The 24,257-nt window shown below is 41.3% G+C and overlaps 1 protein-coding gene across 20 annotated transcripts in view; it reads right to left on the reverse strand.

Annotated features, from left to right (window-relative positions):
• The window catches only part of CYLD (CYLD lysine 63 deubiquitinase), a 33,880-nt gene that overhangs the window by 6,316 nt on the left and 3,307 nt on the right, over nucleotides 1-24,257 (reverse strand). For 6 of the 20 annotated variants that reach the window (XR_014551213.1, XR_014551215.1, XR_014551218.1 and 3 more), the window contains exons 2-16: nucleotides 21,574-22,256; nucleotides 20,923-21,225; nucleotides 19,581-19,686; nucleotides 16,735-16,830; nucleotides 14,860-14,976; nucleotides 12,511-12,890; nucleotides 10,204-10,369; nucleotides 9,003-9,144; nucleotides 7,290-7,412; nucleotides 6,418-6,509; nucleotides 5,424-5,490; nucleotides 3,828-3,960; nucleotides 3,626-3,734; nucleotides 1,331-1,449; nucleotides 934-1,150 (exon numbers count right to left, since the gene is read on the reverse strand). Coding sequence is in view for 12 of the 20 variants with exons in the window: in XM_083626019.1 (XP_083482145.1) it covers nucleotides 934-1,150; nucleotides 1,331-1,449; nucleotides 3,626-3,734; nucleotides 3,828-3,960; nucleotides 5,424-5,490; nucleotides 6,418-6,509; nucleotides 7,290-7,412; nucleotides 9,003-9,144; nucleotides 10,204-10,369; nucleotides 12,511-12,890; nucleotides 14,860-14,976; nucleotides 16,735-16,830; nucleotides 19,581-19,686; nucleotides 20,923-21,225; nucleotides 21,574-22,047 (2,644 nt within the window). In the remaining 8 variants the exon portion in view is untranslated. The remainder of the gene's footprint in view (nucleotides 1-933; nucleotides 1,151-1,330; nucleotides 1,450-3,625; nucleotides 3,735-3,827; nucleotides 3,961-5,423; nucleotides 5,491-6,417; nucleotides 6,510-7,289; nucleotides 7,413-9,002; nucleotides 9,145-10,203; nucleotides 10,370-12,510; nucleotides 12,891-14,859; nucleotides 14,977-16,734; nucleotides 16,831-19,580; nucleotides 19,687-20,922; nucleotides 21,226-21,573; nucleotides 22,257-24,257) is intronic. The other 14 variants (XR_014551214.1, XR_014551216.1, XR_014551219.1 and 11 more) reach the window with 4 other exon arrangements.

The raw sequence follows: 24,257 nt of genomic DNA on the forward strand, positions 1-24,257 counted from the left end.
GAATTGGGGTGGGCAACCTGTAGCCCTCCAAACGCTGACAGACTTACAACTCCCATTAAACCTGCCTACTGCTGACCAGGGATGACAGGCATTGTGAGTCCAACAATAGCTGGAGGGCCACAGCCTCCCTATCTTAGGGCTAAAGAGAGAGAAGCAAGCTCAACATTTAAGCATGTGGAGGCACTGAGAGCACGGAGCAGTGGCAACCCCAGATCAACAGATTAGCAAGAGAAGATTGAGGCTGTTTTAAAAAAATTTCCCCTGTAAACAAATGCTTCTTCACTGAAAGGGAAGGTTGCCGGGTGAAGAGATGTACTGCATCCACTCAGGAGACATTCATAGTATACAAACTGCCCTTCTGTGTATACTCCACCTATTATAACTGTCATTATTCCAGTTACTGTTTTTTTTTAAAAAAAATTTATACCTGAAGGTAAGCTCTTATAAAGGGCACATATTCTGTGCATGTCTTATGCTGGACTCAAAGATCTGACATCCAGTATCCATTCATTTATCACATTTTTACCCTACATTTCTTCCCAAAGGCTCAGGGTGGTTTATGTACTTTTGCCCTCTCTTGTCTCTTTCACAAGAGCCCTGTGAGGTAGGATTGGTAGGCAAGTGCCAGGTTCAAGGTCACCCACTGAGCTCCATGGCAGAGTGGGATTTGAAGGCGAGTCTCCCTAGCTCTAGTCTTGACACTCACTACTCTATTTCAAGCTTATTTTTACTATATTCTGGGTTGCTATTAACACTGCTCATTCATATTATTAAACAGAGAAGGTTCACTACGTTAAGTTTAATTCAATTTACACTAGTGGCCAAAATTGTGGAAACCTTTTGGAGAAAGTGTATTTCCGAGGTTACGGTTAAGGTTACGCAAAGCTACATGAACCCCAGAGAAAGGAAATGAGGCCAATTGAACAGACGTACCATCCCGATCAGCCATGCTGTCAAAGAAGAGCCAAGCAGAGTCTCCCTTGCCGTATTTAACGAAAGCCACATAGTGGCTTGTCTCTATACAAAGAACGGCAAATAACTCCATCTTCTGACAAGGTATGCAGCCGTGTCTCCAATCCCAGTCTGGTAGATCTTTAGGGAGAGACACTGGATTGAATTTATGACTCTGCCTTTTGGGATGAAGGTGAACCTGTAATTGACAAGGAGGGTTAGAATAAGTTTTTTGCAAGGTCATTTTCTGCCTTACTGTTTTTCAAAGGAAACCAAATCTCACAGTTCTCTGAGAAGGCACCCACTGTCCCTGGAGAGATTCCTGGCGCTGAGCTCTGAGCAGACACCAGTCCCAAGACATTCTAAAAGAGTAACATACCTGAGTGTTGCAGGTTTTGCAAAACTGCTTGATCTTCCCAGCAGAAATGTCGGTATCCTCGTAGCATTCTCGGCATTCATACATTGCAAGTCCTCCACAGATACGGCACTGCCTAGGAGCTGTATTCAGCAAGATGAAACTATCAAAATTGTGTATGAACAGTGGAAGCAGCCATCCCTTCAAAGCTGTGTTAGTCAGCATGAACATGTTAAGACAAACATAGGCATGCCTTAATATAAACAGGGGGGAGGGGTGCTTTTATAGCAAATCATGATTTTGTGTACAAAAATTGGGGTGAAAGACTTAACACAGTTTGATATACTGTTGAAACCGAACAAGGCGACACTCCTACACTCCAACACTGGAGTGATTTCTCCAACACTGAAGCAAAAAGAAAAGCAACAGCCCTGTTTACAGCACATATATTTCACTCATGCACGTTTATAAAAGAAATACATCCGTGAAATAAATCTCTACTCTGCAGACACAAGCCATAAAGAATTCCTTCAGTTTTAAATTCATGCAAAAAACACACCAACCCTCATGGTTGGTTGAGGGAAGGTGAACAAAATGGATAGAATGCTTCCATTCATAATTTTGATGAGAAAAAGAAAATACTTTTCCAAAGGGCTACACACAGAAATTAAGCTCAGTTCTTCTTCTATTTAACAATTAATAAGCTGATGGAGAAGAAGAAGAACCTGAAGGCCCTCAAAGTACCTCTGAAACTTAGCAGAATGGATAGGATGGGAGACCACCAGGGAACTCCATACACATCTAGAATAAAGTACCGTATTTTTCGCTCTATAACACGCATCTGACCATAACACGCATGTAGTTTTTAGAGGAGGAAAACAAGGAAAAAATATTCTAAACGAAACAGTGGATGTATGATTTTTATGGTTCATGCTGTGGCCACAGACATGTGATCTGACAGTGAGTTTGGGGTAGCCCAATGCAAAAATCCTGAGGATCCATGTGGATCCATGCTTTGTAACCACGTTTTAAGTGGGGAGGGAAGGAAAAGAACTCAAGGGACAAGGAGCACGCGTGGGGTGTGTGGAGAAGGAGCTTTTCTGCGAGCTGGGGGGGGGGGGGAAGAGCACTGTTGCTTTAAAGGTATACTTAAGGTATTTGCCCTGTGCCTGGGTTTTTTTTCCATTTAACAGTTTGCAGCCTTTTCCTTCCGCTCCTTGTTTTGAGGCAGAATAGATTTGAGCAAGTGAGGAGGACTTGGATTGCAGGGGATTCGCCATTAGCTGTGTAAAAGCGCTCCTCCTTGCAGCCTGAATATAAGCAGCCACCAGCAGCAATAGAATGGAGCACAAAAAAGCGGTAGGGGCACTAGGACCCAGACAATGCTCAAATCTATCCTGCCTGAAAATAAGCTGCTCCGTCCCCGCGGATCAGCTGAGACGCGGGGATTTGCGAAGTTTCCCCCTCTCCCTCATGCCCTCCCCAGCCTTTTTTTTTACTTCCTGGTTTTCACTGCGCTGGCTCAGAGCTCGAGGTTGGTTTTATTTTGCTGCTGGTTGCTTAAATTTTATCTTTCCTGCCATCCCTCTGCAGCCTCACTGCTCTGTTTAGAGAGCGCACGGACTTTTGCTAGCTCCGTCCCTCCTCCCGTGTAAGCGGCTGCTGCCGGCTTTGCTGCCATGACTCTCCTTCCCTCCCTCCTCCCCGGCTCCAGGTCGCTTTAAAGCAAGCAAAGCGAGAGCCTCGTAGAGTGTGTAAGCGGCTCCCGCTTTGCTTGACTGATGGCAGCCATGGCTCCGATCCGTGCATTCGCTCCATAACACGCACAGGCATTTTCCCTTACTTTCTAGGAGCAAAAAAGTGCGTGTTTTGGAGCGAAAATTACGGTACTTGTGACTTGCTAGATGTTGCTGGACTACCATTTCCTACAGACCCACTCAGGTGTTAAGATCAGCGGAGAGACCCTATTGGTCATTTGACCACTCCCAAAAGCTTGAAGGAGAGTTAGGTGACAGCCCAGGAAAAGGTATTATCGGTGGCTGCCCCTAAGTCATGGTACTTCCACCCCACAAATGTGCATCTGGCATCTTCATTGTACAGCTTTTGGTGAATGCTGAATAAACACCACTTTATGCTGCCTTTCGACACTTGTTTTATTTCATAAACTTTATATACTGCTTGATTGTAGATTGATTCACATGGCTTATAGCACCACCAGTCTGTGCAGTAGCCAAACACCACCAAATACCAGAAGCAATAAAACTATTTCTAAATACTCTATGATCAGCCATAGTGTCATGAACAATATTTTATGCTCACTGTCTTCCAGTAGGTCTGTGATATTTAATTCCAGTGATGGAAAGATTTTGTTGAACATTTTGAAGTCCTTTCCAAATCGAGGCATCTGAATAATCAGACATGAGGGTGCCTAGCAAGAGCCAAGAAAAAAATGCAGCTGTTTTAGTGAAATTATATATCCAATGCGTAAAAATTTTATGAAAGCAATTAATATCCTCCAAACCTCTGCAAATTTCAAGTTGCTGTTGATAAAAGACCATTCCAGTAGCTGCTGAATTGTAGGAACTCCAACCTTCTCATTCTTGTCCATAAAAATCTGATAGAAGTAGCAGTCTTGAACCTTTTGACCAGCTGATCTAAGAAAAGAGAGTATTTTCAAAACAGATTTTGATAAAAAATGATAAGGCTAAATGATGAACAAAAGGACATTTAACTATTCTTTCATCCATTTGGACAAATGTCTTCTGTTACAAAAACTAAAAAATAACTTTGGGAAAGGAGTGGGAAAGATTAAGCATTTTGTAAGGCAATTAAAAAAAATAGAGCTGGATCCAGATTATGTTAGTTGATCTCAAGTCCCATTGTTTTCAATTGGATTTAAGTCATGATTTGTCACATTGTGGGATCCAAGTCCAACTAATTTAGTCTTAATCCAACCTTCTTTTCCTACATGGGTGTTCAAGACAGTGTTTAAATCCTCTCAACAGATTACCACCTGTTTGTCAGCTATGATGTTCCAACTAAGAGATATAGAAATACCTGTCGGATTACCTGGGTTTCAGTGTTTTTTGACAGCCCTTTCACTATTATGTATTAATTAAGACCATTCATAACAAAGCGAATACAGTAATGTTGACTCCCATAATTCTGAAATGAATGTTCAGCTATACAGATTGTAACCGCTGTTTAACAAGGGTCATTTGAACCCAAGCAGATGTACTGCTGAATCATATTTAATACTTAACAAGGGAGAGCCAGGGAAGGGAAAGTTTGCACGACTGTGAAGGAGGAATGGATATGAGAGCTTGTGGGGGCATCCCAAACACTCGATATGACAAGGATGAAACTAAAACTGCTTTATATTTACTAACTTGCCTGGTAGTCATAGCCAATCAGGAATTCAATGCAGGGGAAATTCAAGCTACTAGTTTATCAGGTGAGCAACTTTGTGTGCTTATTAGGCAGAGCTAAATTTTTGGCCCAGTGTGAACATGTATAAAAAATTGGATTGTATGCAGTACAACACACAGACACCCCTCCCAAAATCATAGCAATTTTTGGAACAGAGGTGTGGGGGGGGAATCCTCAATGTCATAAACAGTAGTACAAAATCTAAAGAGATACACAACTAAAGGCCCATACACTGAAGACCACTAGTTACTAGATGCCCCCCCTTTTTTTACTAGTCTGCTTTTAGTGATAGGAGGGGCTGGTGGTGGGTTTTGTTATTTTTTTTAATAGCAAACTAAATATGTAGGCTGTGATTTTACGTGGGGTGTAGACAAGGCAGTCATGGAAATGCAGGGGGCTGCCAGAAGGAGGGGCAGAGTGCTTAGTCCTGCCGCCCACCCGGCATCCTGTAACCCACTTGCCTGTGTAAAGTTCCTTGTTGCCTATGATCACCAGGCAAAGGATTAAGCTCAACTCAGTTTTCACAGCATTTCCATCATAAATCGATGTCTTGAATGCAGTCAGACTTATAGAATTTTATACCTCTAAAAAGCAGGTTTGAATTTAACCAAACATTCTCTGAAAGCTCATGTTCCTGGAAGTCCGAAACTTCATTTTGAAACATGACTTAAGCAGAGTAATATTTTACCTTATTTTTAACAGTGGCTCTACTCTCAAAATATGATGAAACAAAATATTCAAGAATTCTTCAGGATCTGGGGGAAAAGAGAGTTGTATATCAAACAAAGACTAATATGTAAGACCCAAATAATTATAAAATAAATGTTCACATAAAAAATCATTTTAACCAAACTGGCAAAGAGCAGGGAGCATATTTTATAAACGGTTGAATACAAAAAGATTTATAAAAACAGTAAAATAGTCAAGATTATCAAGACTCAATTTCTCCATTATCATTCTAAAAAAAATACAAACTTAGCTGAAACTCTTCAATATTCTAATGACATTATTATGCACACAAAAAAGAATATAGTACATTAACCTAGCTATATTAAGCATTAGCCATCTCATACCCAACATCACTCAGGAATTCTAAGCAGAAAAAACCCCAGCTGTTATGAAATCACTGGTTGAAATAAGTGCCATTTCAAAATATTCAAAATGGCACCCAATGGTATCCAAATGATTTCAGGGACTTTGGTTGCAATATCTTAAGACGTGTCCAAATGCATAGCTAACAAACAACTTTCCAAAACGTGTAGTGGATTGTCTCTAAAATATGCTCTTAAAAAGCCATATAGCCAGAAATATAGTGTAAGCACGGTATAAGAGCACAAGAGAGTTAAACTAAAACTCTGAGGGCGGAAACAGATTGGGTTGTATCCAATCAGGTCATTACATAAGCACAAGGATTGCGCAATGGAACCCCCCCCCTCCCCTTCCCACATGCCTCCTGCACCAATCCCAAATCAGCTCTGGAGGACTGGGGAACCTCCAGAACAGATTGGAGGTAGGGTCAGACAGCAGGGAGGAGCGGAATGAGAAGTTCTTTCCCTCACCAATGCTACAGAGTTTGGTAAAGCTCAAATAAAATTGCATTTCATTTTTGGTAATCCACTTTGGGATATACAGTGAAAAGCAGTATATAAACTTCTTAAATAAAAAGAAATAAATCAAGTTACCTTTCTCTTCAGAGGTAAACCCTGAAGCTGCTTCCACTTTTTCCAGGATTTTCCTCAGCTTCATTATTTTTGTTGCACACACATATCCATATCTAGAATAAAAAGATGAAGAGTCTGAGGAGAGAGAGAAATGGTGAACCTCAAAGGGATATGGAGCTTTAAGGCACATGGGGATACACAGAACTGGCAGAATGGGTAACTATAAAACTTCCTTGTTCCACACATTAGTAGAGCAGAATGAGAACAAGCAAAAAAGAAAATGCTAAGGTAACCTAATAATGGGCTCTCAGTTTCTGAAATCCACATTTTGAAGAAGTATATCGGTTTTCTGAATTGAGGGCAATGCAGCTATACTCAGAGCCAACTTGTTTTGAAGCCTCCATACATATTCTGAATATATGCAACATTCTTCCAACTGCTCTTCTAGGAAAGAAAACAAAGGGCCCTTTCATTTTCTCATTGTACTCATCCCAGCAGAAATGATATTGAGTTCCACATCAGGAATGCCACACCTTGCTGACAAAACCCAGGGAGCTGGAACTATATAAAAAAGCAGTATTGGTTAAACAAGAAAAGAGTTGAAAGGGCTAGGTAGAAACTGGGGGGGGGGGTGATTTAGCAAAGTTGTTTCCAAACTTTCTGCTTTCAAGGAATTCTGCCAAAGAAATACCTGCATGCTACATAGGATTCTGGATCACGCTCTTTGGTGCAGGCCACATATCTAAGCCTTCACCATCTGCCTGTATTTGCCAATAATACACTCGACTCTTCACCTATCTATACATTGTACAGGGAAGGCTAGAAATGGTAAGCAAGGAATACATTTTGAAAACTATTGAAAATTTTGAAACAATTCATTTGCCCGTACTTACATTCTGAGAGGATTGACTATCTCTGTCCGCAGAAGCTCTTGAGTTTCACTGTAATATTCTACATCATTTTTCTCTTTTGGTCTGAGCAAGACTGTGTCCAAAACAGAGCTGAATGCGAACAGGCTGAAAGAGGGGAGAAGCTAATTTCAATCTGGAAACACAGCAACAATAGAGGATACCCTAAAGCTGAGGTGCTTGTAAAGGGCATCTCACTCTTGCATTGCCACTATGGACTGCTGCTACTAACAGAAGAAACTAGAACTATTCCTTACTGCCAGCAAGAGGATCTGAGTTTTGGCAGGGAATTGTTCCAGTCTTGCCAAAAGCTGAGGCTACTATGCATACTACCTTACACTTTACAAAGGAAGTTTGAGCCACTTTGCATAGTATACAGAATGTGAACTCTACCATCAAATATTAAAAGGAGCAGCAAGTAGAATAAGGAGCAGACTAGAAGCAGGAAAGATGAAGTTAGCCAATTTTGATTGAAAGACATCAGAAGCATACCATCCCTCCCAGTTTCTTGAGGGGAAAATGCAAGCTTGCTGCCAGGGTGAGATTCAGCCAAAGCTGTCAAACAGCAGCCAGAAGTGCAATCCTACTCTCAAGAGATTATGATACTCAATACGACTGTCATACAATGAAATGAGGGCCTTCAGAGAGGGTTTTTCCTTTATTTTTATGTTTATTTATTGACAGTTTTATGGCACAGAACTCACAGTCATCTACTTCCTGGAGAGAACAGCTGGTTAAGGGGCTGGCTGCTACATCACAATTTTATGTGACCTAGCAAGCAGATGTGGCTCTGCTACCACCACCCTACATGAAAGTGGAGGGGAAGAACTCTAAACCCTACGGAAAGTTTTAAGCCAGTAGCACAGGGATGAGGAATCTGCAGCCCCCCGGATGCTGATGAACTCCCATCATCTGTGACCACTGGCCATAAGGACCAGGGCTGATGGGAGTTGTAGTCTAACAACCTCTGGAGGGCCACAGGTTCCCCATCCTTGCTGTAGAAGACAGTGAGACAATGACAGGGAAGGATCAGGTGCTCTCCAACTGGTAATGTAGATTGTGTGCTTTTTTGCCTGGCTGCTATTGCTACTCTCATGTTTGCTTGTTTTTTGTAAACATGTATTTTTGCGTTATTGAGACAGGTGTATTTGCTGTGCCAAGGAAGCACAACAAATCAGAGTTAATTTTGCAATTTCTGGCTACTTCAGACTCCGCTGTAATGGCCATCTATCACAAAGAGCTAGGTATTCTGTAAGTGCAATATAAACACAGAGGCTGGTCGTGTTACATCCCATACTGTGGACAAGGCCACAACAGAACCCCAGTAGTGTCACCTCATTTGATCCATTAACAACCTTCCCCATGGACCTTCACCTGCCACTACTTCCTCCTCCTCATCCACTCATCCAGTCATGCAAGAGGCAGTGAGGTGCTTCCCAGCCTCCCCAAAAAGAAATCTGACACAGCAGATCAAGATTAAAGCATCAGGAAATGGCTTCACTGAGAAAATCACCCACACTGAATTCCTCACCTTTCCAGGTCAAGCTACTTTCAGTGAACTCCATTCATTGCACAGCAAAGCACAATAGAAGGCTAATGTCACTCTACTGAACTTTCATCTGAAATATTTGCGCTGTTTGTTGTGCACTCATGTCCTTTCCCCTCATCTAGGCGTTCAAAGGACAGCTCCTTACTTACCAGAACAAGGTGGAATCCAGATAGCAGGAGTTATAGTGACCCTGAATTCCTTTCTTCTTTCCAATCATTGTTTCTAGACCTTCTTTTTCCATTTTGGGGGGAGTGTTTTCTTCAACCACTTCACTTAGGTAACCCCCAAAAGCTTAAAGACAAAAGGTTGAGAGTAAGCAAGGGACTCAAACTCCTTCGTGGATCCAAGAGTTGCAGCAGCAAGGGAGAATGAAGTGGCAGTGTTTGTCCTTGGAGGAACTGAGAAGCAGATGGTGAGGCCTCGGGGGTTCTTTGACTGGTATGGCTTGCATAGAAGTAGCTACCTGCTCCTCCTCCACCACCTCACTCCCTTGGCTTTGGCGGTTTAATTTCTCCCACGTACACAACCAAGCCATATCTGATCATCCTGCCTCCCTTTGCATCTGGACGTTCTTGCAATTTTCTTGAGTGCCTCCCCCCGCCAGACTTTTTTGCCGTCGGATAGGGCAGGGGGCTGTGCATCATGAAAATAACTTCTTCCAACACAGAACAAAGGTAACCTGCTAGCAATAACAAACCAACACTGAAGATGCTAGGGTGAAGTTATTGAGGACAGTTCATACATGTCAAAAAGCTCAAGTGTCCCAAGCCTGTAGTACTTTTCATCTTCAGTATCCATAAAAAACAAGGATCTAAAACCACAGAGGCCATCTTCGTGCTGATCCTTCCAAATACTAGCTATAACTGACACTAATTTCAAATATACTGCAGATGCCTTAAGTGTAGGAAGCAACAGCATGAAAACTAGCATTTCTTTTACAGACTTTTCTTACTTAATAAAGTCTACTGGTTGCCAATTTGCTACTGAGCCCAGTGTTCAACACAGACATATAAAGCCCTACTTGACTTGGGTCCAAAATACCTGACAGAGCGCTTTTCCCCACATCAGCCTGCCCGGATGCTGGAGCTATTGTTACCGTCCTGGGCTCCTTCAGGATGAAGGGCAGGATGGGAATTTAGTAAACAATAAAACAATAATCTGCTTGTTCAAGAGTTTTTCATTTGTTACCCATTTGAAATAAGTTTTGTTTTGTTTTTAAAAAACCTTTTGAAGGTGGTAACTATAAATAAATTGATATGGAAATGTATTAAATTTACTCCTAATCGAGAGAGACTTAGTTTTACATGGCTAGACAGAAATAGGAAACAGAGGGAAAGAAAAGAGCAATACCTAAGGAGTTGCAGCGTTCAATCTGGTTGGACACAGGCTGCAATGAAGCAAATCTGGAATCTGGCCTGCAGCTCTTCAACTTAACGAAGAGAGCCTTCTTGGGTGCACAGGTAAAGTATCGAGTTCCTTTAAATGTTCCATCAGTACAGCCTGCACATTCGTCTTCCTGGAAAAGGCAAACAGGCAGACTTACCTGCCTTAATGGAAAAACTAACACATGCAGCACCTTGGAAGCTATTCCTTAATATCATATTTGAAGCACCTAATAGTTTTTTGGCTATGAAGCCATGATCTGGGTGCAATCCTGTAAGCATCCTCCAGTCTCCCCAAGAGCCTCTGCCGACAAACGGCCAAAACAAATGGCAGTCAAGCAACAGCAGTGTTTGACAAGGTTGCACTGTGTGTGCCAAGTCTGCCATATCAGCTCTAAAGGGTTGACCTGATTAAGCCACAGCAACATCATGCTAAAAGCCACATTAAGCAATGCCATCTTCTCTGAAAATTCTATTTACAATTGTAAAACTATTTTGGTGGGGAAAACCTAAGTCAACGGAGAAAGAGACCACCTATCTAAACACTCAAAACTCATGGACAGCTCAACATAGAACTGAAAATGCAAATTTAATAAGGCATTTGGAGAGAGCAAATCCAAGTGCTTTGCGTACCTTTTGAATAGATAGCTCAAAACTTTCATTTTTAGTCTGCTAGCCCATTGTAGGTGATGGGGGAAAATGAAAATATGAGTGCATTCTATTTTTCACCACCCCAATTTTTCCCCAAGTGTGATGATGGATTGTTCTGCTTCCCTCCCAGAAAACACATCAGCCCACAGCAAGTTCCATGGGGAATTACTGTATGCAAAGGTACCAACATTTGTTTAGCCATGCGGGAGTTGAGCATGCATGCTATTAATTCTTATTAAAAATGATTTTAAGGATGCTGTGCAGTGCAATCTCTCTCTAATGTCAACATCAATTCATTATGCCCAAAAGTTTTTTTGCCACTTGCTAAGAAAATAGCTTACTAGCTAATACAGCAATACATATACAAGCAACAGGTTTCAACACCAGTTTACATTTCCTGTTGTAATTTGCTTCTTTACAGGGAGAAAGCAGATACTGAGTACATGTAAACTACGATAATTAAACAAGTTTTACATTGCGAGTGTATCCAGCATCTAAAATACTATCATCCTGCTGGTATTTAGTGGCTTTCAAACAGTTTCAGGAAGGAGAAGGTCCAATAATGGCAGAGAGGCTTCTCTGGAAAACAGCTTGCTTATATTCCCCAGCAATATAAAGCTACAGAGGGGATGGCAGCAAGGCCCAACAGATCTCACCAGTACCCTGCACACACACTTCTTGAATGCCTTTTCCCAGAAGCTTCTGCAGCATGCAAGGGGTTCAATGTTGATGTGGAAAGGGATCCCTCAAGTAGAAAAGTTTTTAAAATGCAGTTCTTTAACCTAGAATTCCTGGCAGAAAGCACTTCCTTTGAGACTGTCTTGCCACATGAACAGAAAAGGTCAGACAACTCCAGGTTCAAAGCCATTAAACAAGGCAAGAATCTCAGCTTTTCAAATAGTCATGGAATCACTGAGTGTATGCACACACATACACACTGAATCCATACTATTCCAGCTGCTCATTCACCTCTTTATCACTGCAACTGACCTGGATACAGTATCTCCATGCTACTCTTTCCAGTCAAAGCCAAAGGGGCAGCACGGAAAGGAGAGGTGCAATTCTGCCACTTTTCTGCTTGCCTGGAAACACAATTGTTACTTACCTCTGTCAAGGAAGGCAAGAGGTAAACTGAACATCTATTTGAAGAGGTAAGTGGGGCAAGGTAAATCTGTGCTGTGAACCACGCTACAACTTTCACACTGCTAAGAATCAGATTCTACTGACGCCACAAGTTTGAACTACAAAGTTCAGCAGAACAAGAGCCCTCTGCAGGTGTCGTCCCCCTGCTCACGCAATTACCAACCTTTTTAAGGAGTGTGCTTCTGTGTCCCACCCCACTCTGCCAACAGCCCCCAAGCCTCTGCAGGAGGGAGATGTTTCTATTCATGAGGGCTCCACATGCAGTTTAGAACTATGATCTGGAGGACTGTGGAAGTGGTGACTGCGATACAGAGTCGGCAGGGACAAGAAGCAAGCCCTGCTCTCCCAATCGCTATGTGATGGTAACTGCGCAGAGGGGAGAACACCTGAATAGGGCTCAGGTGTCTCTTAAAAGAAAAGAAGTAGTAGCCGGACATAAAATGGGCAGGAGTGGCAAACTTTTGAAACGAACGTTATTTACCAGTTCAAGCCCCGCTAGCACTTCGTTGACTCCCGGAGGCTGCCCAATCCAACGGATTACTCCGTAGAAAGGTGGGTTCTCTTTTACTTCCGCCAAGGAACCTGCTTCTAGCCCATGCATGTTGATGGGCGCTACCATCGGCGGTGTGCTCTCCTGGGTGGCCCCTGCGTTCCCCTCTCCAATAACCGACTGTACAGATAAAGAGAGCGGACTGTGTCCAATAGCATTGCTGCCGCTGGACATCTTAGTCAGACTGAAAGGCAGGGAATGGAATCTGTTTTCGGCAGATAAAGTGTTCGTTGGGGGAGGCTGCAGCGGCGGCGAAGAGTGCCCAAACCCAGTAGAGGAGTCGTTAAGGGACTTTGCAGAATCTTCAGCAACTGTTGAATTGTTTTTAGAAAAACAGTAAATAAGCATATGAATTAGAATAATATTTACTAAGTGTCTGAACTAATGCTGTGTGCTTTCTACACAAAAGGAGTAAAATATGCATGGCATCTCTCTCTTGCACTAGATTCTATTCTGAAAGAATGACCTACTTATATTTAAAACAGCATACTCTGGCAATTGCTCAGAAAAAGCCAAGTGAGTTGAGGTAACAAGGGACAGGCATTTTCCCCATCATTTTTCCAAGGGAGGGATGGGGGAGAGAATGAAGAGACTCAGGCTACAATCCTATACACACATTTATGGGAGTAAGCCCCATTGGACATAATGAGACCTACTTCCAAGTGAATATCTATGCTCTTACTCTGACAGAAATCTTCAGAGGAAGCAGAAAGATCAGAAGGACATCAGATTTTTCTTTAATTTGCCAGTCAACAAAACTGATGAACGTTTAGCTGCAATGTAAGGATGTTACTTTAATTACAACTAAAGGAGTGGTTTTTCTACTAAATTCTATGAAACTGGTGTTCTTGCTACCAGTCTTCTGCGTTGATCCCAACCTGCACTGAATGTTTGTGTTTGTTGGGGTTCTTGCATGCTTTCAGTTCATGCAGGCATCAGAAGTACCATACAAGTTTGGCCTTTGCTCTGTACGAACTGTACGTACACCCTATAAAGCTTTCCTCCAGTTTCCTCTCCAGTGCACAGGGTTCCTATGGCAGATGGGTTCTTCAGGAGACAAGCTGGCACGGAAAGGGTTCCCTGAACGTAGAAAGTGTGGAGACCACTGTTCTGTATTCTTCAAAATGTAACTTCCAGGGTGCATTCTGCATTTGTGTTGGCAGTTTATTATTATTAAAGAAGACTATTGGGCAACTCATTAACTACAATCCCATATGCGGAGAGATGGAAAACAATGCATTTGTACTACAGATTTACACTGGTTACACACTACTAGCTTAACTGTTGTGGCTTAAAACATTAGGAATTGTAATTCAGCACAGCTAACAAGAATTCACTTAGAAAATACTGTTCTCTTTCCTCCACCCCCAAATTACAATTCCCAAAGTTCCCTGGGGAGAAGCAAACCTAGCATGTGTGCAGTGTAAATGTTCTCAGAAAAAGAAAATGAAGGAACTGGGGAAAACATATACAACAGAAAGATTTAAACTGAATTTCATGATGCATGTTGACTTAGCTGGGTCCTGTGTCTGAAAAAAACTGAATGCTGCCACTGTAATGGAAAAGTCTGTAATTCAAAAATGTAAGTTTGCACCCCAATCTAATTCTAGCAAAGGCAGGACCTGTCAACTCAGAGGTTCCAAATAATAAAGTCACCAACACTACCTGAAGATATGTAAATAAATCATGAGTCAATGCTCAGCATATGAGATCACAAGCTGAGATAGTGGTAAGTTACTATTTATAAGCATCTTGCATCCTGTGCCTACAGTCCAGCTGGTCTAATAAGAAGACTAGGCTCAAATGTGCACAGAATGTAGCCTAAGGAATTGTCTATTATGGGTGAAAAGCTCAAGTTACTATGTGAGATGTGCCAAGTAAAATGCTTTGAGTTATTCAATAAACTTAGGCCAGGATCCAAAGAAGAAGGAAAACTAACATTGTGAGCCCACTCATTTTTCTCAGAGCCCCCAACCAAAGCAAACTGCTTCAGAAAAAGAGGGCAATTTTCAAAAGCAGTTTGTATAGGGGTCAGCTGTGCAAATGAGACAGTGAAATAAATTCCCCTGGGCTAGCACCAAGCCCCTCATGTGAGCTCTTTGGATTCTGGCCACTACACAGGATAATAATACACATCTCAACTGAAGTAAGCCCTTTAAAAGTCTTTTGTTAGGGAGTACACACAAAATGTGGCCAGAATAATCTGAAGGCAGTATATTTAATCATCATATAATTTGTTATTACGCCTGTGATCAAACTTAATGTCTAGTCTCTCATTACCTTCATCAATACACCATGTGTTTTTTGATTTCATCTGTGGTTGGGAATCTACTGAAGAGCCATTTAAAGTGTAGAAAATTTCTGATCTGTTTCTATTTCCAGGGTCTGAGAGTGCACCTAAGACACAAACCATGTCATAAAGGAGACAAAGGGCAGGAAAAAAACATAAAAAATGCTGCATTATGGAAAAAAACAAGCCTTACAGTCCTTTAAACCAAGTCTTCCTGCTAAGCTTATTAAGAGTAGGGTCTGTAAAAATGTCATTACCAGAGTCTAACTTGTACAACTTTAAGAAAGAAACCTGCCAATCATCTGGTCCAATCTCTGCAACCAAGGTATAACCCCCTCGGCACCCATATTGTTAATGTTCTCAGCTTGCATTTTCAAGCTACACAGAGAGAACCTTTCAAGTTGCAAACAATTAACTGTACCTCTTTAACCTCCTTCATCTCCTATTCAGTGGAACTCTGTTCCCTTTATTACTTGCAGGAACAATTCAAAAATATGGAGCTTTCACTTCAGAATGTTTACTTCCAAAGGAACGTACATGGAGGATTTAATTGGCCACTTTAGGTTAGAATTACTTGACCTTTCTGCTCTTAGAGAAGTAGCTGTCTTTAAGATGCTACAAGGTTTTGTGGGGTTTTTTGCTGCAATGGGATGAACACATTTCTTAATGGATCAGCTTCTGTTGATTCTCCATAAGGTTCACACATTTGATGAAATGGACTCTAGCCCACATAAGTTCCTGCCATAATACATTTGTTAGCCTTTAACAGACTGCAAATTGCAGTAATAACCACTTTTAATGCTTTCCAGAGCAATGGAACAAAGTGCTTTATCCGTTTATTATCTTTATTTGTTAAATTAATATTTCACCTTTCCATCAAAAGATGCTGAAGGTGACTAACAAGAAAAAATACAAAGCTTAAAAACATCCCTTAAAACCAACACACACAACAGCCAGTTGCCCAAACTGCAACTTTTACCTTGGCTATAACAGTCAACTTATGAGGCTAAATGTTATGTCTGAATAAAAGTGTATTTGCTTCCCAGCACAAGGTCATCAGAGATGGGCTAGTCAGGCCTCCCTTGGCAAAGAATTCCAGAGTCTAGAAGCAATCACCAAGGTAGCACTCTCTTGAGTTACCAACGGACGTGCTTAAGATGTTGGTAAGACAGGAAGAGGGACCTCTACCAAAGATCTAAAAAAAAAACCAGGCATGCTTGAATAGGAAAATACGGTCTTTCAGGTATCTGGTCCCCAAGTCAAGTAGGGCTTTATATGTAGCAACGAGCACTGTGTATTGTGACCAGAAAACAGTCAAGTAACCAGCAAAATTGTTGTAGCATGGGAATTACATGCTCCCTATACCCAGCCCTGGTCAACAGGCTGAGCTGCAGCATTCTGAATCAGCTGATTTCTGAACACTCTTTAAAGGCAGTCACAGGTAGCGTGTTACAGTAATACAAACAATATGTAACGAAGGCATATGTCACTGTGGTCAGAGCCGACTGAAACCAAGCAAAAAATTCTACTTCCATAGCCATGTGTAGGCTATTCGTGCACTCAGTCTGGGGGAAGAGAAATCCCTCCCAGTTTTACAAAACAAGTGCAAGACAGGAAAATCCTCAGAAATGTTTCACAAGATGTACAATCTAACCTCCTTTGTATGCTAACTATGCAAGCGAATGTAGTATCTTGTTACACATTCCACTTATTGGGGAGCCACTGTTCTACAAAACATGTGGGATCAGTTCTGTGGAAACCCACCTCTGAACCCACAACTCCAAGGGACTGCATGTCACAATCCTCATGTACAAGGACAGTAGAAATACCTGGCACTTTGCTAAATAGTAGTTGAGTAAAAGTACCTGTAGACTTTGGCTTACTATGATTGAATCCTTTGTCACAGCCACTTCTAGATGTAAAGGCAAGTTTGGGAGGTCTCCTGTCTTGAGACACAGCCTCTAAAATAGAGTAGAAGGTTAAGATATCTTACACCATTACACAGTACATAGTATAGATAGCATTAGCTTTAAAGCATCAGTTTAGTACAAAATAGACGCACCTTTAGGATATAAAGCAAGTCACAGTAATACTTGTGAAATCCAGAATTTCTTTCAGATAGTCACTTGGACAAAACTAATCAGTTGCAGGAACACTCACATAAGTAGAAACCATAATATGGAAGGCAGCCTCCCTTGGGACCCATACAAAACTGTTAAATAAGGATGACTATAGCTATTAATATATACTTTTAAAAACACAATGGGACATCTAGCCTAGCCTTTTTTTTTCTTCCAAAATCTCAGGGCATAGCTCTGTTTTACTGACACTGAAGCAAAAAAGCTGGATTTGCTCTCACAGAAGTTTTAGAATATGTTTCCTCCCACACTGCACCAATCAATTATGGTGAACCTTGTAAAATGCTGTATTGAGAAATAACGCAGCCAAAGAAAAATTCCAAAGTGATCACTGGCTTCATGTTATGGTAAGTTTATTTGCTTCATATGTGGTTTGGAAGAAGCAAATACTTATCAAACTTAAAAAAAGATAAAAAGCCCCCATCACTGAAACTTTTTTTAAAAAAAATCTTTTTGCTGGAGATGTGATTGAACAGCTGCAGCAACAACAATAAGAAAAAGACTGAGGAGAAGAAAGCTAGGCATGCATAAAAAAGCAGTAATTCAAATAGAAAATATTGTGCTTTTTGCTAAATTAGACTCCTCACCAAAATAGTATGGTTATCATACCCACAGAAGACTGCCATTTACTCTGCATAACATCTGAGGATTTTTAACCATGCCATGTATTCACTAAAGAGTTCAAATGAAATGTGTCTTCATGTTTCATAATCGGAATATAGCTGTTCAATTGCATTTTAACCAAGTTGCCCCTGGGGAATAACTCTATTAAAACACTTCAGTTACTTTCACTGGAGCTCATCTCTAGCCAGACAGTGAAGAAAGCATCTTTTCGAAAGACTGATCCTTCAAGAAAAAATGTCCTAGTAGGTTTCTTTAAGAAAGAAGTAGCAGGAGCAAAGCACTGCCTCAAGTTTGTACAATATGACAATTATGCTTAAAATGGCAATCTGTCTATAGCATCTTCCTTACAATTAAAAGTCCTATTTCATTTTTTAAAAAACCACTTTGAAGAGTGTGTTGTTTCCAAGTTAATATTTGCTCTCATGTTCTCTAAAGTTCATGTACTGTACATCACAGATCCTGCTGCATCCTATCACTTGAGTAATACATTGCAGTGACCCATCCATCTCAGTTAACTCAAAGTGGTATTAGCTCAAATGTAACAGCATTAGTTGCACCTGGAACTTCCTGCTGCAGGAAAGAAACTCTCCTCGGACAGCAGCCTGGCCTCCCTTTTAAATTCCAATTCCAATTCCCCTTTCCCTGGTGAAACTCTAGATTTCTGACACCATCATCTCACAAGACTGCTGTACAAAATTCTAGCCACCCCGGCAGCCTAGCCATGACTTTTTCTGTTTAGTGCAAGGGTCAAAACAAGGTCTGTCCAACAAACTAGCATTATGCTTATTCCTCCCTGTGGTTCAACTTAGTAGAGCCTGACTGGGCAAACCACCAAATCTCTCCCTGTTCAGGGAGGGCATTTGTTAACCCTGCCACACAGCCAAAAAGCCAAGCCGCAAAAGCTTCCATATTGTAGCCCCATATGCAGCATAGAAGTGACCATGCAGCAAGAGCTTCTGAACAGAAAATGCAGCACTCTAATAACAGGGAAGAAAGAACAGATTGCCTGTGGCTCCAAGCACTGCTCACAAGTGCCAATTCTTTTGTCGGAGCATATGTGGGCATCGCTGGAACATATTCCTTTGAAGAAAGTGTAAGAAAACAATCCAGTGCACAGTGCCCTTCTGATTAAGCAAATATTACTGCATGAAAAATGCAGAACCACCTGGAAAGGCATTTATGTGCTATATTCACTATCTATGTATGGCCTTTAAAATACTGACTGGGAGACAAGTAATTATGTAGACTCAGTTATTAGCGGCAAATAAGAACGGTTTTGCCTTTTCCCTACCACATACAATACAGTGGACGCTCGAGTTGCGAACGTGATCCGTGCGGGATGCACGTTCGCAACCCACATCTGCACGCAGGCTGCAATTCGGCACTTCTGCGCATAGTGCGATTTAGCGCTTCTGCGCATGCGCGACCGCTAAAACCCGGAAGTAACCCATTCTGGTACTTCCAGGTTTCAGTCCGTAACCCGAAAAAAACGCAACCTGAAGCGGCTGTAACCCGAGGTATGACTGTACTGCAATACAGCAGTAAAATTCATCAAATGAGACAACCCAGTGCCACATTGCAGTGACCATAAGCCTTCAACCTTCAAATTCTAACACCAGGAAAGGGCCAAGGAACCACCAATACCAAAATACAGCACTATGTTACTATGGCACATCATAGTGAGAGGGAAAGAAGGGAGATGCATATACAGAAGCATGTAGGAGTCACAGGAGCATATCCAGAAATAAAGCAAGACAAGGCAGCAAAGCAATAATATAACCAATCAATAGTTTAATGGAGTTCCCCCCCCACCCCCATATATGTTTAAAACTAAAGCAAAATGATTGAATCCTGAGCAACATTAAAACTACAATTAGACGCAAGGATGTGTGCTAAGAACTGGGGTTTGCTCACTTTTCCTTTTTATAGACAAAATATACAAATTGTACCTGGGATAACATCATTGATATGCAAGAGAAGTGTGCTTTCAACACTTGCAAAACTGCAGAGCTGTTGTCCATTGTATCTTCCGTCCCAATTTCCAATTGGATTATCCTAAAAATCGTTTTAAAACACCATTACACGTTGCCCAAGTGAAGATACTCAAGAAACCATCTACATGGTTCAATTAAAGTTCTTGGCTACATGCAGCCCAGACAGGAAGCACGAGCTTTCACAAGAAATGCAAACACTTGCTCTGCAACAACATTTCAAGTGTCACACTTGTAGTGTTGTCATTTCGTCTTCCACATTTAGAGAAACAGATTGCATTCTGCAATGTTGTTTGGTTACAAATGTGCCACAGACACTAATACACTGATGATGGCAACATTGAAACAAAAGCAAAAAACACTCCTCCCAAGTGGTGGGAGTAAAGCCAAGCAAAGTTTGTCAGCAGCACAGAAGTTCCACAACTGAAGCCAGAAGTTTCACAACTGAAGCCATTCACAACAGGTACATAAATGGCTTTCATGCCTGAAGGATATATTTCATCTCTCTGGCATTAAGAGGCAGCTTCCAGCACTGGGAAGACTTGCCTACCTCCTTAAAGAGCAAGGATGAACAAGTACATTAAGGTGCAATTTTTTTCATGTTGAATGCCTACTAATATTCTAAGGGTGTAATAGTTCAGTTTCATTCTCTTTATTTCAAGCCTCAGTAAGTCTTCTGGTTTCAAAACACAAGTAGGAGAAAGACGAGGATCAGCATATGTTACTGTAGTGCTTGAGAATTGCACTCAACATACAGAATTACATTACGCCAGAGCCTCGCATTTTCCTTGCAGGCAAAAATTGTCGTGGCTGTATTTTCAAAACTATAAAAGATCAGTAGTGCCAACCCTGGAACATTATTTAGCAAAGCAGGCTGGTCATTAGAAGCAAGAAAATGGGTATTTTGCCTGGCTAGTGTCAGGTAAGATTTAGTAAGGCCCTGTAAATAAGCCCACATAAGTTACTAGCGCATACAATAAATTTACTAGCCTGCCTAATGTGGATACACATGGGCAATCATTTATGGCTCAGCAAGGGAGAAATAAAACTTTAGTAAAGCTGCACCATCTGATCCCCTGGAGGAGATTCTTTCTTGCCATGCACGATCAGGCAAGTGGCTGTTCCCAAGCCTAACTCAATACATTTTTACCCAATGCTAAAAAAAGCTGCTGGGTGGCAATTATACATAGCAATCGAGAGCCATAAGTAGCTTGCCAATATTCCATCTCTCCCCGCCACTATTGCATGTACTTCTATTTAACACACATGCAAAAAGTTAAGAATCAGGTTAATTTCTTACCATGTCCACTCCAACAACGTATCCTAAACTCTCGTTTCCTGGTAAGACATCACAGAATATAACTGTCCCATACTCTATATTCTTTCCTATCTTCACAGAAACCCTGGAGTTGAGTTCCAAAGGAGGAAGTTCTACCTGCATTGAGTCAACTGGAGCTGCATAGTCATTCTCCAGCTCATTGTCATCATCCTCCATCAGCTCTAGTTTGTCTAGTGCAACAAACACTCCACAGTCCTCGTCACATCTGAACAGCTGTTTGCCTTGGTACTGTCCATCAGTAAAACCCTGGCCACGGCCTTCTTCCTAGGTTTGCAGGAGAAAAAAACATAGCTCATTAAGAACTGTCATAGGAGTAATTAAAATGTTGGTCTTCAGGGAGACCAAAGTTGAAACCTATGCCTGGTCATGAGGTTCATCCAGATCTTAGGATGGTTGCTCAACACTCTGAGCCCAACCTACCTCACAAGTTAGTTGAGAGGATAAAATGGTGTGGGGATCAATATACTTTGGCCTCTGCTCCTCAGAGGAGAAATAGGATACAAATATACTAAGTAAAAAGACTCATACTATGCACCTTTTCAGAATGTTTCTACAGCAACACACAGAGTCTGTTTGACCCAATGCATAGAGCCTTAGAAGAAGAAAACTTACCAGAAGCTCCACTCCAAAAAATATCCCAGAGAGTGATCTTTCTTGTATTAATGGTCCTCTGAAGCGAACAACTCCAGGATATTTCTCATCTCCTAATCGCAGCTGTACTTTCACTGGTGAGCCGACCTCAATGTGGAGACCCTTGCTCAGCCTACCTTTACTTTTAAATATACTGTATCTCTCCTCACAATTGGTAATTGCCAAAAGCAGTTCTGCTCGCTTCTCATCTATATCAACAACTTCTTTTTCATCCACGAAGAGGACCACATGGGGCTGCTCCAAAATCTTGATTCCTATCTGCAATTTTTTGCTTTTTGACGAAGGGTTGCTTCTGGTGTGTCCTCCTGAAGAACGGTCTTGAACGAACTGGCCAATGCTTCCCTTGGGTACTTTCAACAGTTTTTGAGTCTGTTTGTCTACAATGCTGCATTCCTGGAGAAGCAAATAAAATATACGCTCTTCCCAATAGGACATGCTGCCTTTTTTTTTTAACTCCACAAACCTAGATTCAATATGGTTCAAGCTTTGTATGAGTACAAAGAAGAAACGTTCAAGAAAGCCAAGTTGCCAACATAACTGCCAAGGAATTAGATGCTCCTACTAAAGGGCCCCTGTTCGATTTCCCATAGTGAGTTAATGATTCTTCATCCATGTCCTAATGAGCTAAATCCAGAACGGATGACCTGGACACAAAAATAAAAGATAGTATCAGTGGCAGCTGAAGGATGTCATAGTAAGAACAAAGCAAAAGAAAACAAACCACTTTCAAAAGAAACAACACAGGTTTTTATAGATCTATGACAGCAACCAGCTGGCAAGAGAGAGATACTTGGGTAGCCACAAAGGTCATACTGAAGATTTCATCTACATAATAAAACTGACCTAATGCTATATTTGCAGCCTCACTTTCATTGTGACTGGAGATATCTGGTCTATATAATCCTTATTTAAAACTTGAACAAGTGCACACCTGTTTCTGCTTTGCTACTGCAGACTAGAATAGTTTCCCCATTTTTAAGAAGAATGAACCCAATATACAGGATTCATTTGTTTATTGTTTTGGAAAGAGACAGACAACAAGAAATATATCACCGCACAGAGGACTACAATGCAAGTTCACAGAAGTACAGCTCAATTTTTTTGCACACAAAAGCAATTCACCATACAGTTTCATGAAAGCAGCAAGTGGATTAACCATTTCCAGAAATAGCTTGGTGGCAGTGAACTCAATAGTCATCCTCAGATTGAGTCGAAAGTTGTTCTTAGTATGACATGTTTCCCAAAGAAGCACAGGACAAAATAAATCAGAGACAAAATACTTAACAATTAGAGATTGAAAAGGGCACCAAAGTTCTTTATAGGTGCCTTACAGCTAAACTGGCTGTAAAAGGATCCTCTAAGATGAGAATCAAGGGAGGTTTGAATCCCCACCCCCAACTTACAAGACCATTAAACAAACACTACCATGTATAAATAATATACACATGCTTATTTAACTGCTCAGTTTGTCTATGCGACTCTTCCCATGCTGTGCGGGGCTGTTTGCAAAAGTGCTTTCAATTACCCCATGCTTTGCTTTGAAGTCCTAACAGTCAGGGTTTCAAAGGGCAGCATCACCTGCTGTCACTATGGTGTTTGGCGACTGACAAGTGGGTAGCTCCATCCACCTGTCAAATTTGGCCCTTCAACTTGCTTCTTCCCCAAAAAATGTCTCTGGGTGGTTGTTTTTCACGTACACACCTAAAGCAAGCTATATGAGGGAAAGTTGGTTATTTGTTACATATGCACCCTCAAACACCTATTTGCCATGGTGGTTAAATGTTACTGCACTGAAGGCTGCAGGATGAGAACAAATGATGAGAAAAGGTCATCACTGTGCTTCTGATTGACCCAGAAGAATCTGGTGGGGCTGCTGTTGGAAGGAGGATGCTTAATTATGGTCTGATACAGCAAGACAGTTCTTAATCTTTTGACACAAGAAACAGAGAAAATCTAGAGCAGAAATACTACTCAACTGTGTGTTTCTTTCTGAACACAGGAAACTGCCCTATACAACTGTTCCATCTAACTCAATATTGTCTGTACAAAAAATGGGGAACCTGTGCCTCCCCCCATGTTGCTGAATGACAACTCTCATCATCCCTAGCAAGCATGGTCATGCTTACTGGTGCTTATGGGAGTTGTAGATCAGTAACATCTGGAGGGCCAAAGATCCCCCATCAGTGCTGTAAACTGACTGGCCACAGCTATCCAGTGTTTAAGACAGAAATATTCCCCAGCTGCACCAGGTGACGAACCTCGGGTCTTCTGAATGCAAGGTGTGTGCTCTGCCTCTGAACTATGACTTTTGTTTGCTGGCAATGTGATGTTTATACAGGCTTTACAATGTTATGATTTTTATTCTGTTTATTTTTGGTATCATGTTTAATTGCACTGTGGTTTCGTTGTTCTCTTATGCTACATCATACATTACCCAGAGGACAACTTGAAAACAAGAGCATGAAGGCAATAGGCCTCCCTCATTTTATTTATTAGTATCACAATTGGTATTCAGATGTAAACAACCTTTGAACATGGAGGCTCTATTTAGCCACTACAGCTAACAGCCAGTTATAAATCTACCCCCCTCCTCCATAAATATGCCTAATTCTATTTTTGTTTATTTTTTAAAATAACCACTTAGG

This window comes from Podarcis filfolensis (assembly GCF_964270895.1).
Source record: "Podarcis filfolensis genome assembly, chromosome: 8".
Lineage (NCBI taxonomy): Eukaryota > Metazoa > Chordata > Lepidosauria > Squamata > Lacertidae > Podarcis > Podarcis filfolensis.